The 13,211-nt window shown below is 42.7% G+C and overlaps 1 protein-coding gene across 3 annotated transcripts in view; it reads left to right on the top strand.

The window, feature by feature from the left end:
- The window catches only part of CKAP5 (cytoskeleton associated protein 5), a 108,467-nt gene extending 97,501 nt beyond the window's left edge, over positions 1-10,966 (top strand). For all 3 annotated transcript variants that reach the window (XM_081241141.1, XM_081241139.1, XM_081241140.1), the window contains exons 36-44: positions 2,484-2,663; positions 3,158-3,345; positions 4,324-4,399; positions 5,129-5,317; positions 5,410-5,547; positions 5,975-6,058; positions 6,153-6,312; positions 9,938-10,089; positions 10,243-10,966. In XM_081241141.1, coding sequence (XP_081097267.1) covers positions 2,484-2,663; positions 3,158-3,345; positions 4,324-4,399; positions 5,129-5,317; positions 5,410-5,547; positions 5,975-6,058; positions 6,153-6,312; positions 9,938-10,089; positions 10,243-10,488 — 1,413 coding nt within the window. In that variant the 3' untranslated portion in view covers positions 10,489-10,966. The remainder of the gene's footprint in view (positions 1-2,483; positions 2,664-3,157; positions 3,346-4,323; positions 4,400-5,128; positions 5,318-5,409; positions 5,548-5,974; positions 6,059-6,152; positions 6,313-9,937; positions 10,090-10,242) is intronic.
- Positions 10,967-13,211: the final 2,245 nt, after the last annotated feature.

Genomic DNA, 13,211 nt, shown 5'->3' with positions numbered 1-13,211 from the left:
CTTATACTTAGAAATTCAAACAATAAAAAATAAATCAAAAGAAATTTGAGAGTAGGTAATAATAAAGCTAAAATTCATGAAATAGATTTTAAAGATAATAAATCTAAAAGCAGGTTCTTGTTAAAAAAAAATTAAAATTAAAAATCCTAGCCTGATTAGAGAGCAAAAATTGTAAATATCAGGGATGAAGAAGGAACCAACCATAGATGTGGAAGAGATTTTTTTTTTTTAGATAAGATAACAACACATGTAACCCTGTAGAAACTTGAAACAACTGATCCCTCTCCCAAATTTTTTGAAATAACCAAGGAATTTGGGGAGACCATTAAAAAATAAGGAAGGAAACCCAGAACCTAAAAAGAAAAGACAAATTTGATCATTTAAAATTTTTAAGATTTTAATGTGGAGAAATTTACCATATACTGTCAATAAACGAGTGTTATATTGTAGAATATATTTGCATATGACCATATGACTGATAAAGGATTAATAGCGACAGTAAACAGAACTCTTATTAACTCTTGAGAAAAAGAGAACCTAACAGAAAAAAAACTAACTCAAGGATATGAATAGGCAAATCACAGAAGATATCCAACTGGCCAGTAAACACATGAAAAGATGTTCAGCACCTCCCCCGCCACAGAAACGCAAATTAAAATAACAATAGATGATCACTTATTTTATTTATTTGTTTGTTTATTATTATTTTTTGGCCGCACTGTGCAGCATGCGGGATCTTAGTTCCCCAAACAGGGATCAAACCCTCGCCTCTTGCATTGGGAGCATGGAGTCTTAACCACTGGACCACCAGGGAATTCCCAAGATAATCACTTTTAAACCATCAGAGTGACAGAAAGTAAAATGAGTAGTAAAACATACAGCTGATAGAGACGCTGAAAAAACAGTACTCTCATACATTAAACGTAGAAATGTGAATTACATGTTAGTGCCTTTTTAAAGAAAGCAATATAGTAATATCTATTATACCGTAATTTTAAATGTTTCAGCCTTAAAAGTTAAGCTCTTGGTGCATTTTTTTTTTAATTTATTTGACAGTGCCAGGTCTTAGTTGCAGCACGCGGGGATCTTCGTTGCCATGTGCAGAATCTTTGTTGCAGCTCGCGGGATCTTTAGTTGCGGCACGCGGGCTCTTTTAGTTGCCGCATGTGGGAATCTAGTTCCCTGACCAGGGGCCGAACCCAGACCCCCTGCATTGGGAGCGTGGAGTCTTAACCACTGGACCACCAGGAAAGTCCCATGGCGCACTTTTTTTTTAGAAATTAAAACACAAGTACCTTGGGATATATATACACAAAGATGTTTATTGTAACATTATTTATAGTGGACAAAATATCCAAACTGGAAACAGGTTGAAAGAGTCAGGGAATGATTAAGTTTTGGTATGTGCACATGTGGACTATTATGCAGCCTTTAAAAATAGAACCGTTTCTGTTGACTTTAGGGATTTTCATAATTTTCTGTTAGGAAGGCTAGATGCACAGAAGTGTATGTACTATAAATATTCTTATGGAATAAACAGTGCCCTAAACCTTGACCCTATCTATGTGTGCATGTGTGGTTATAAATGATTCTGTGAACATGAAAGAATATATATCAGGTTGTTGTTGTTAATTACCTTGGAAAAAGAGTAAGCCCCCCTCCAAAAAATATATATATTTGTTTTTATTTTGTCCATGTTGAAACAGAATTGTTAAACAGTTCCAGTTATATAAAATTGTATGTGCTTATGGGTATACATGCATAAAGAAATGTAAGTAGGACCACTGGCTTCCTCAACACCAGAGGGCACTATTCACATTGCAGTCTGTATAAATGGTGACCCCTGGAGTTGTGCAGTATAGCAGCCCTGCATGAAAGGATGGTCATGAAGATTATTGGCATGATTGTCTCAGGGTGTAATTTATGTAATCATAAAAATAAAGGTCTTTTTACAGTAGTGAATAGGAAATACATGTTTTTCCCATAGTAACATTTTACCATTAGTGACAACCAGTCTACTGAAGCAAAAAGAACCTGGATCCAGTTGTGGGAAACCTGAGTTTTGAGTTTGAACTAAGTAGCCTGATTTTACTGGCCTCACTTTTCTCATATGGTAGATGAAGATCTTACTCTCAGCCCTGTCTACTTCTTAGAGCTGTTGAAATGATCAAATGAGATAACAGGTATAAAAACACTCTCTTTAATAAATTAGCATTTAGACATAAGGATTATTATTCCTTAAACTAGATGGTGAGCCTCTTAGAATAGGAGCTGCAGTTAATTCACCTAATAGTCTTGCTCTGTAAATATTTGTTGAATGATTGAGTCCCTAAGGACTAGTTATTTATATGTAAGGTGACTGGGTTTTTTCAAGCTAAGATACTAGAAGTGCTTTGCTAATAAATATTACAGAGACTTACAGTGTATTCCTGCTACTTAGAAATATGAAGCTTGGAAAATACATCTTGAATTTTTGTTATCAGATTGATGAGGTCCTGAGACAGGAAGACAAAGCAGACGCCATGTCTGGCCATATTGATCAGTTTCTGATAGCCACGTTCATGCAGCTGAGACTCATCTACAACACACATATGGCAGATGAGAAACTGGAGAAGGATGAAATCATCAAGTTGTATAGCTGTATCATCGGCAACATGATTTCGGTAGGGACACCTCTGCAGATCATGAGCTTCCCTTCAGTCTCTCATCCCACCCAGGTTCTCAGGCCTGAGTTGGTTCAGATGTTCCAGTGAAACATGTGAAACATACGTCATTTTTGGAATTTTACATGTAAGCCATTGGCTACTTCCAGTGGATGTTGGGCAACACTCCAGCTTACCTTATTGTTAGGATACTTACAGACTACCTGAAATTCTGCTTCCTGCCAGTTTCTTCATCAGTCACGGTTGGGCCTTAGCTGGCTTTTCACAGATGACTACTCACGTTAAAAATACTTTTATAACAGGAAGGAAGCACACCAATTAATTTTGGCTATTCTTGGTGGTTTGGGAGAGTGTAGTGATTTTTATTTTTTTCCTAATACTCTGAATTTTTATAAATACAATATAATCATTTATTAGAATATGCCACCCATGTTTATCTTCCTGGATCTGTATATTGAGTTTCATGGCTCTCTAATGCAATTATGATTGGATAGCTGTTTCAGATAGAAAGCCTCGCCCGAGAGGCCTCCACTGGAGTTCTGAAAGACCTGATGCATGGCCTCATCACCTTAATGCTGGATTCTCGAATTGAAGATCTGGAGGAAGGGCAACAGGTGATCCGCTCTGTGAACCTCTTGGTGGTGAAAGTTCTGGAGAAGTCAGACCAGACCAACATCCTGAGGTATATCTGTACTCTGAGCATTAGAGCCTGGAACAGCCTCTCTTTTGTCTACCCATAGAAACCAGGAGGCACTTAGATCAGTTGTAAGCTTAGGTTTGCCTGATACGTTGATTTATTACTCTTCTCTTCCTCAAGAGAAGGTATTCCAACCTGAGACAGCAGTTAAAGCTAGTTAACAACTCAGTAAACCAGCCAGTATTAGGAGTTTTCTAGAATAGGACTGTGGAGTTTGTCAGTTACCTTCTCTTCTGTGTACATTTCATGTACATTTCTTTCTCTGCTACCAGTGACAATGAAAAATAGTGACAAGCTTTACCATTTACCAAGTGGTAACTTACAAAGCTTAAATGATGTTTATTTTCTTAATAGCTATGAGTGTCAAGTAATCAAAGACAGTTCCTGATCCATGAGCTCTCAGTTTCTCAGATGAAGAATTTTTACACGTGGCTTTTTAAAAAAATTTTATTGTATTTATTTTTTATACAGCAAGTTCTTATTAGTTATCTATTTTATACATATTAGTGTATATATGTCATTCCCAATCTCCCAATTCATCCCACCACCACCACCACCCTCCCACCACGCTCCCCCCTTGGTGTCCATACGTTTGTTCTCTATATCTGTGTCTCAATTTCTGCCCTATAAACCGGTTCATCTGTACCATCTTTCTAGATTCCACATATATGTGTTAATATACGATAATTCTTTTTCTCTTTCTGACTTACTTCACTCTGTATGACAGTCTCTAGGTCCATCCACATCTCTACAAATGACCCAATTTCGTTCCTTTTTAATGGCTGAGTAATATTCCATTGTATATATGTACCACATCTTCTTTATCCATTTGTCTGTCAATGGGCATTTAAGTTGCTTCCATGATCTGGCTATTGTAAATTACACTTGGCTTTCAATTACTGATTTTAATTGGAAAGCAGGTTTGAAACTTATTAATGCTGTTGTGTTGGGTTTGTTTTCTAGTGCCCTACTTGTTTTGCTCCAAGACAGCCTGCTAGCAACAGCCAGTTCTCCCAAATTCTCTGAGCTTGTTATGAAGGTGAAGTTGAAATAATTTGATCTCTTTCTTTCAAAGTGTGGGGAAAGAGGAGTTGGAACTAACTCAAATCAGTCAAAGCACACCTGAAAAATATAGTTGCTCTCCATTTTTCCCTTCCTCCAATTTATACCCCTAGCTCAGGCCTAAAAAATTCCTGGCCTCAAACAGTGAAAAGGAAGAGCTATTTTGTAAATATCTCACCAGTTTGCCTAGAATCAAAAGGCAAGAAGTTTGATGAAACAAATTTCATTTCTTTTGGGGGAAAAGATATGTATAGATTTATAATATTTTGGTCTATTTTTGGAAGACTGCAAATGAATGTATCTGTAACATCATAATACTGTTATTATACTGTAATAGTGTAAAGTATTTTGTCTCCTCGGGTTAGATTTGATTAGGTAATATGAACTACTCTACTCTCGGGTACCAAACAAACCCAAGACAGAATTTCCACATTTTCTCATCGTTTAGGGCCCCATCTCTAGGGAGTGGGAAGGAGGAATGGAGATGGTCAGGTAGATGGCTTGTCACACGTTAGCCAGTGACATGGTTGAAGTAAATAAAACGGTTCGTGCTTAGCAGCTGAACTTGAAAGATGAGGTGCCCCATTCATATCCCTGACCATCTTTTAGAAATGAATGATCCCAGAGCTTAGGGGAAATGAATGGTGACAGAGATTATCCTCATTCTTCAGTGACTCCTTCTAACTTCTGTTTCTTTTTTCAATAGTGTCTCTGGAGAATGGTTCGACTACTGCCTGATACCATCAACAGCATTAATCTGGACAGAATTCTTCTGGATATACACATTTTCATGAAGGTCTTCCCCAAAGAGAAACTAAAGCAATGCAAAAGTGAATTTCCCATAAGGACCCTAAAAACGCTGCTGCACACTTTATGCAAATTAAAAGGGCCCAAGGTGAGTGAGAACAGCAACCATTCCCAAGAGAGCTTGAGAGAACGTCACGGATATGGCATCGCTGCCATTGAATGTGCACGTTTCTTCCTCAGATCCTAGACCACCTAACAATGATTGACAACAAGAATGAGTCAGAGTTGGAGGCCCACCTCTGCCGGATGATGAAGCACAGTATGGACCAGACCGGGAGCAAGTCTGATAAGGAAACAGAAAAGGGAGCATCTCGAATCGTGAGTGTCTGACTTGAAAGATTGAGGGATGTGATCTTGTCAAAGGGATAAGCCACCGGAGCCTTTCTTTCTCAGGGCCTAAGATGAAGGCTCAGGGATTGGTCCAATCACCTTGACGTTTTCAAATATAAACTATAACCTTGGGCTTTTTGTTCCTAAGAAAGGTTTCTGTGTCTGTGCCTAAGGCACTGGTCCCTAGATAAATCCACTGTGAGCTCTAATTAGGGAGGGACTTTCCTTATCAAGTTTAATTGAAAACCTGAGATTGTTAATGTTTCTGCTGCAGCCCCTGCAGCTCTGGTGCTTCTGTTATTTGCAGGAACATACCTGGAAGGTCTGGATTTTGAGATATTTTCAGTTTTTATCCAACCACTGGTTCCTAATTAATAACGCAGGTCTAACCAGTCATTCCTTCTTGTGTCTTTAGGATGAAAAATCATCAAAGGCCAAAGTGAATGATTTCTTAGCTGAGATTTTTAAGAAGATTGGCTCTAAAGAGAACACTAAAGAGGTGAGAGGGAAAGGGTTGAGAGGGAAAGGAATCTGCTTTATGGAAAAGAGTCACTAACAGCCATCCCCACCTCTTCCTTTTTCTTGTTAACCAGGGCCTAGCAGAGTTATATGAATATAAGAAGAAATATTCAGATGCTGACATTGAACCATTTCTGAAAAATTCCTCACAGTTCTTCCAGAGCTATGTTGAGAGAGGCCTTCGGGTGATTGAGATGGAGAGGGAGGGCAAAGGCCGTATTCCCATTTCAACAGGTATGGTTTCCTCTGGTAGCTCCAGGAATAAGCTCAAAATAGCTCCCAGCGTCAGCCACTGGAGGGTTTTGATGGGTTTACATTTATATCCGTGCACCTCAGTACTTAATGGTCACCAGTGATGCAGAGAGTAGTCAACCCTCAGTCACCTGCCTCGACCCATCGTGTTTGGCAACAGCAACGTCCTCTCCCCTTCAGACAGTGTCTCCCCTGGGCTCCCGGTCCTCCGTGCTCTCTTGCTTTCCTCCTTCCTCGCTGCTATTCCCCCTTGGCCTCCTCTCTGACAGATCCTTCCTCTCCCTGAACTCTTAATGTTGACGTCCCCCTGGATTCCATCCATGATTATCTCTTCTTTCTTACTCTCATCCCCTTAACTAATCCATCTACTCTCATCACTTTAAATACCATTTCTATGCCAGCAAAGCCCAGTTTTGTCCGATGTCCAGCCCAGACCTCCTTCCTGATCTCTGCTGATAGATCGTGCAGGACATCTCACTGGGTTTCTGGTACAGTAGACATCATAAACTCAGCGTGTCAAAGACCGAGCTCCTGATAACCCCCCAAAACCTGCTCCATTTGCATTCTCCTCCACCTCACTGGATGGCAACCGTGTCCTTCTAGTTTGCTCAGACCCCCAACCTTTGAGTATTCTCTTTTTCTCTGTCAGGAAATTCTTTTGGCTCTACCTACAAAACATACACAGAATCCACCCACACTGCTCATCTCCTTCACTGCCACTGCCCTGGTCTGAACAACATCTTCTCTTACGTGGACTGCAGCGCTCTCCTGCACCGTCTCCCCGCTGCCAGTCTCGCCTCCCTGTAGTCATTTCCACACATAGCATCGAAACAGCGCTCCTCAAACATTTTCCAAAGGCTCTCCCTTTCACTCAGCAGAGCAAAAAGCCTTACAAGAAAGGCCTGTGAGGTCTGACATGATGTGGTCCCCTGATACCTCTAGAACTGCCTCTCTCCCACACTCTCTGACTTCTGTTCCACTTCAGCCTCACCAGCCCCTTTGCTGTTCCTGGAACGCACCAGGCGTACACCTTCTTAGGGCCTTTGCACTGGCGGTTTCTTGCATGTAGATTGCTCTTCTCCAGGACAATCTTTGTTTCCTCCACATCTTTGTCACTGCCTCAGTGAGGCTTCATTTAAAATTTGCGACCTACCCCTCACCCCCCCATAGTACGTAACCTCCTCTAACACACCATGTAACATAATGTTTATTAGATTAATTGTGTGATGTCCGTCTCTGCTAGAATTTAAAATCCACAAGGGTGGGAATTCCCTGGCAGTCCAGTGGTTAGGACTCTGTGCTCTCACTGCTGAGGGCCTGGGTTCAATCCCTGGTCGGGGAACTAAGATCCTACAAGCTGTGTGGAAAATCAGTCAGTCAATCCACAAGGGTAAAGATTTTTGTCGGTTTTGTTGCCTGGCATGTGGTGGGCACACAGTAGGTATTTTGTTTAATATATGAGTGAATGCTTATCCTGATGTTAAGCTGAAATATTACTGTCCCCCCAGTGAAAACGCCTATACTGGAGAGTTACTGCTCAAGGACCTAGGGACAAAAGGGAGATTTAGGAGGTATCAGTTACAAAAAATAGCTGTCAAGAGCCTTAAACCAAAAAAAAGGCCCAACTGCTAAAGTTCCCTCATCATGCAGAGTACAGCTCTCACATTGGTCCTGCATTTAGTTCTTTCTGAGTTCGGTGAAGCTCACCTACTCTTACATTCTAAAATCTGTTTGCCTGTGAAACTGTTCCTTTGTGGTTTTCAGATTCCAGTCATGTTCTCTCTCACCATGTATCTTTCTAAGCTGCAGCGTCAATTGTATTCTCTTAAATTGTTTCTTTTTGTTGTTCTTGTTTTTTCTTTGTTTTTTAATATTTTTCTAACATTTATTTATTTATTTGGCTGTGCCGGGGCTTAATTGCGGCACGCAGGATCTTTGATGCCGTGTGCAGGATCTTCGTTGCAGCATGTGAAATCTTTAGTTTCGGCATGCATGTGGGATCTAGTTCCCTGACCAGGGATCAAACCCAGACCCCCTGCATTTGGAGCATGGAGTCTCAGCCACTGGACCACCAGGGAAGTCCCTTTGTTGTTTGTTTGTTTTTCCAATAGTTGTTCTTATTTTTAACACCTTAAATTACCCCTCTCCGAGACCTGGAGTCTCTTTCTTTTTTTGTTTGTTTGTTTTTTTGGAGTCTCTTTCTTGAAGAACAGCGAGCAGTGTCCAGTAGCCATGTATGGACATCCCATGGTTGAGCTGATCAGGGTAGAGCCTCCGTTTCTCATTTCCAGAGTCCTTTCTTGTGATGTTCAACATTTGCAACACAAGCATGTAGCCCCACTGGTAACTGAATGCCTTAAAGTGTTCAGTCTTCTCTTACTGCCTTTTTGCATTAGTCTTCATTTTTCACCCTCTCAGAGTGTTCTCATCTGTACATTAAAAGATTCCTTTTTCCCTAGAGTAACCTCTTTTACTTTTCAGTTTACTGTTTTTCTTCCCAGTACTTTATCTTTTGACTAATATAATGCCTTTTCATTGATATCAAACTGGATATTTTAAATGCCTGCACTTTGTGATTGTTCCTTCTCAGAAATTTAGAACTGTGATGGATTTTGGTTTGGTTTGGTTTTGGTTTTCCCCTCTACTGCCAGAATATTGATCTCGGATGCTCCAGTTCCTACCCCTCCTTGTTGGACACCGCAGTTTTCCCCTCTTCCTTAAGAACAGACAGTAGCCTTGAGCTCCTTGTTGTCCTCCCCAGTTTGAATAAGAGCTTTGCCCTGTGTATCACCTGGTCCAAACCTAGTCTAATTCTTGCAAACACTTAAAGTCCCTAGGGGGACTTCCCTGGTGGCGCAGTGGTTCAGAATCTGCCTGCCAGCGCAGGGGACATGGGTTTGAGCCCTGGTCTGGGAAGATCCCACATGCCACGGAGCAACTAAGCCCATGCGCCACAACTACTGAGCCTGTGCTCTACAGCCCGCGAGCCACAACTGCTGACGCCTGTGCACCGCAACTACTGAGCCCACATGCTGCAACTACTGAAGCCTGCATGCCTAGAGCCTGTGCTCTGCAACAAGTGAAGCCACTGCAATGAGAAGCGCGGGCGCCGCAACGAAGAGCAGCCCCCGTTCGCCGTAACTAGAGAAAGGCCGCGTGCAGCAACGAAAACCCAACACAGCCCAAAAAAATAAAGATGAAATAGCAATAATTCTTCAAAAAAAAAAGTAAAATAAAATAAAGTCCTTAGGTTCTTCACTTGGGCACTTACCATATACTCAGGAGTAGCTTAGGCTCTTTGGATTGCCCAGGTCAGCCGTGGGATTATAAGAATACAACCCCTGCATAGCTCAGGATGTAGATGGATGGTCCAACTTAACATTCAGTGCCCTTCTCTATCAGTTCTGGAAGTTCTCATTAAGCGTATCTTGTATATTTCAGAGCACCCTTTATCACCAACTCCAGGTAGATTCTTGTGGATTTTTTTAGTCTTCAAGTACAGTGGTGATATTCAAGGCCCAAATTGTTCCCTTTGGTGGGAGGATAACGAGGGCAGTCGGGGTGGGGGGGTGTATATCTGAATATTCCTTCTACATTTCCTACTTAGGCATCTCCCCCCAGATGGAAGTCACGTGTGTGCCCACTCCCACAAGCACAGGGTCCTCCATAGGTAACACAAATGGAGAAGAAGTGGGACCATCTGTCTACCTGGAAAGGCTAAAAATCCTGCGACAGCGATGTGGTCTGGACAATACAAAGGTACTGCTCCTCTCCTTCTGTGTGGGGCAGGGAGGGTGATGACCAGCAGGTCAGGGACAGGCTGGCCAGAGCAGCAGTGTCCCAGCCTCAGGGTATGTTGCTCCAGAGCCACATCCTGACCTGATTGGACAATGTTTCTTCTTCTCTCAACAGCAAGATGACCGACCTCCGTTGACCTCTCTGCTTTCCAAACCAGCAGCTCCTACCGTTGCCTCTTCCACAGACATGCTGCACAGCAAACTCTCTCAGCTCCGGGAGTCACGGGAGCAGCACCAGCATTCAGATCTGGATTCCAACCAGACTCACTCTTCAGGAACCATGACTACATCCTCCTCCTCCACAGCTAACATTGATGACTTGAAAAAAAGACTGGAGAGAATAAAGAGCAGTCGCAAATGAAGTCACCCCACTCCCCTGGCGCCCTGCAGCTTTAGTTTACTAAACTAGGAGTCTCATAGTTAAAGTGGCCTTGGCAGGCCTAGTGTACACAAACTGGTTGTATGTATCATACCATGGACCTGGGGGAGGAGTCGTTGTGGCACAAGTCTTTGCACATCCTCCGCTTCTCCCCGCCAGCATCCTGCCTCTCTAGAAGCCTGTCTGTGTCTTAGTTCAGTGTACAGACCTGTAAACAGGTGCCCTTCTCTCAGCTCAGACTAGTTTCCATAGCCTTTTTCTTTTATTTTTAATTGCTCATTTGTAAAGTTGTCCTAATCTTTCCTAGCTTTTAACTATTAGAAACGCTTTACTAGTTTTCCTTTGAGTTTGTGAGCTCTTCTCCTTGTAGCCCTGAAGGGTCACTGTATTCTCTATGAATGCATGGCATGATACAACTAATTTAAGAGTCTTTTATAAATAAAGTTTGCATTAACTATAACTGTGTCCCAAGATGCTCCGTCTCTGGGAGTGTTGGGCAGCTCTCCATCACCTGTTCTTGGGACCAGCTGGGTATTCGGCCAGTTAAGAGAAAGGTTTGTAATTGCTGCTTAAGGAGCTCTGCCTTTTCTTGGCTCACAGACTTGGTCCTTTCACTCCTTTGGAATAAGAGGCACTCACCTCTCCTCCTGCTTTCTGCATGCAACTCCTAGGGGAGCAGAGAAATCTCATTCCTCCCTGTTTTGAGATTTTGGTCACGACTTCCATCCCCTCATCAATCACCATTGGTTCCAGTGAGCTCTTAGGCTCCCTACTACTTTTACTGCCCAAGTACATATGACATTGTGCCCAGGGACTAGCTGGGCTACAGTGGCTGTCACACCACATCTAGATTTGGGGTCATCTGACTAAAGGAGTACCAAGAGCATAGGGGCTTCCTGCCTGGTTAGCAGAGTCTCTGAATCTAGACTAACAGTTCCTTCACACTCAGTCTCAGTAAAGGCTAGAAATAAACAGGATTCACATCTGCAATAACATTCCACAAGACCTCCTTCCACAGTCAGAAAACATTAAGTCCAAAGGAACTTTTCTACACCACCTTTTACTGAACTGGTGTTAAAGAAATGAAAGGTTGAGGGAAAATGAGTGCTGTATTGATTCTAGTCATGATTTTCAGATGGCTCCTGTGCTGCCTGAAATAAGAAATTAAACTTGGCTCTCTCCCTTACAATGCACACAGGAAGTAGGCCTTCACTGAAGGGATGACAGAGGAGTTCGTTGCTGTAGAGAAGGAACACATTTAGAAAGAATGGCTGTGCTTGGGTCTGGAATTGGCACAGCTAATTTGAAAAACCAAAGTCCAGCAGTCTTGTGAGAATGTGCGCCCTTGTTTAAAAACCAGATTTTGGGGTATTACAACTAACTTTTAATCCCTTCCCCCTGCTCTGGCTATAGCTCAGGGCTGTCAAGATCCTGCAAGCTCACTGAGTTCCCAGTTTTACCCTGCTTTCTGGTCAACTAGAACCGAAGAATGAGGACAGGGAACTCAGTCCTAATTCTCTCTTCCCTGATGTATTAAAAAATGGGAATGGAAAAAAAGGGGAGGGGAGGGGGGGGTGAAGGTTACCTACCTTAAGTCCCTTCCCGCTTTAAGCCATGATATCTAAAGATCTTAGATCCTAGGCCGAGAAGGTGACCACAAGGCACCCGTGCTCCATCCCCCTCCAAGCCCAGGGGTGAGACTTCTCAACAGTCCTGCAGACGGTCACCAAGTGATCAGCACCTTACACCAGTGGCAACTCGCTGTCACACATTATCGTAGGCTGTAGTGCCTGCTTCCCCGAGTCATAAATGCACCCAACAGGAAGAGCAATACACCAATGTCAGCCAGAAACTCTGGAGCTACGTGGAAGGGCAACGATGTGTCAGAGCCGTGCTCCATCCCAGACAGTAACCTCTGCCATCAGTAACCTTCAGTAACCTTGAAGAATGTGCTGTGAAAAGGCATCTTGAAAGTTCTGTAACTCCTAAGATTTTGCCCAAACCCTGTAAGAATCCACTTCTACATCTTCTTGTTCCCATTTCTCAGAAAAACAAATTACTCAAGTCTGATAACTGCTGTGAGAGCAGAAACTCCAGGAAGCAGCAACTCCAACACTATGCTATTTCAGAGACCAGAGAGGGAAGTGGGAAGTGGCAGAGAAACTTTCACCGTGCCAGGCACTAGTGAGAATAAAAGCAGCAGCGACTTAACGGAGAGCTGACCAGGTACCAGGCATTTTGCTAACTACACATGCAAATGGCCTCACTTAATCCTCAAAACCTTATTAGGTAAGTAATGTCATTATAGACATCTTATACGTAAGGGAACTGAGGCTCAGGGAGGTCAAGTGACTTAACCATGGTTATCCACCCCCCTTTTTTTTCCCCACTTTGGTCGTGCTGCGTGGCTTGTGGAATCCTACTTCCCTGACCAGGGATGGAACCTGGGCCCCGGCATTAGAAGCGCAGAGTCCTAGCCACTGGACAACCAGGGAGTTCCTGTGATTAGCCCTTTTAAGGCTGGAGCCAGAATATGAACCCAGGCAGTCTGGTGCTAGGGCCCCTACTCAGAACTGCTATCCCACAACCCTCGCAAGTGAAGACACTTAAAATACTGAGCCTTTGGGCGGCACAGATCTGATTTTTTTTTTTTTTTTTTTTTTGCGGTACGCGGGCCTCTCACTGTTGTGGCCTCTCCCGTTGTG

Source organism: Mesoplodon bidens (assembly GCF_964165515.1).
Source record: "Mesoplodon bidens genome assembly, chromosome: 7".
Classification (NCBI taxonomy): Eukaryota; Metazoa; Chordata; class Mammalia; order Artiodactyla; family Ziphiidae; genus Mesoplodon; species Mesoplodon bidens.
The sequence above is the reverse complement of the archived record's forward strand: the minus strand, read 5'-3'. Positions and strand labels throughout refer to the sequence as shown.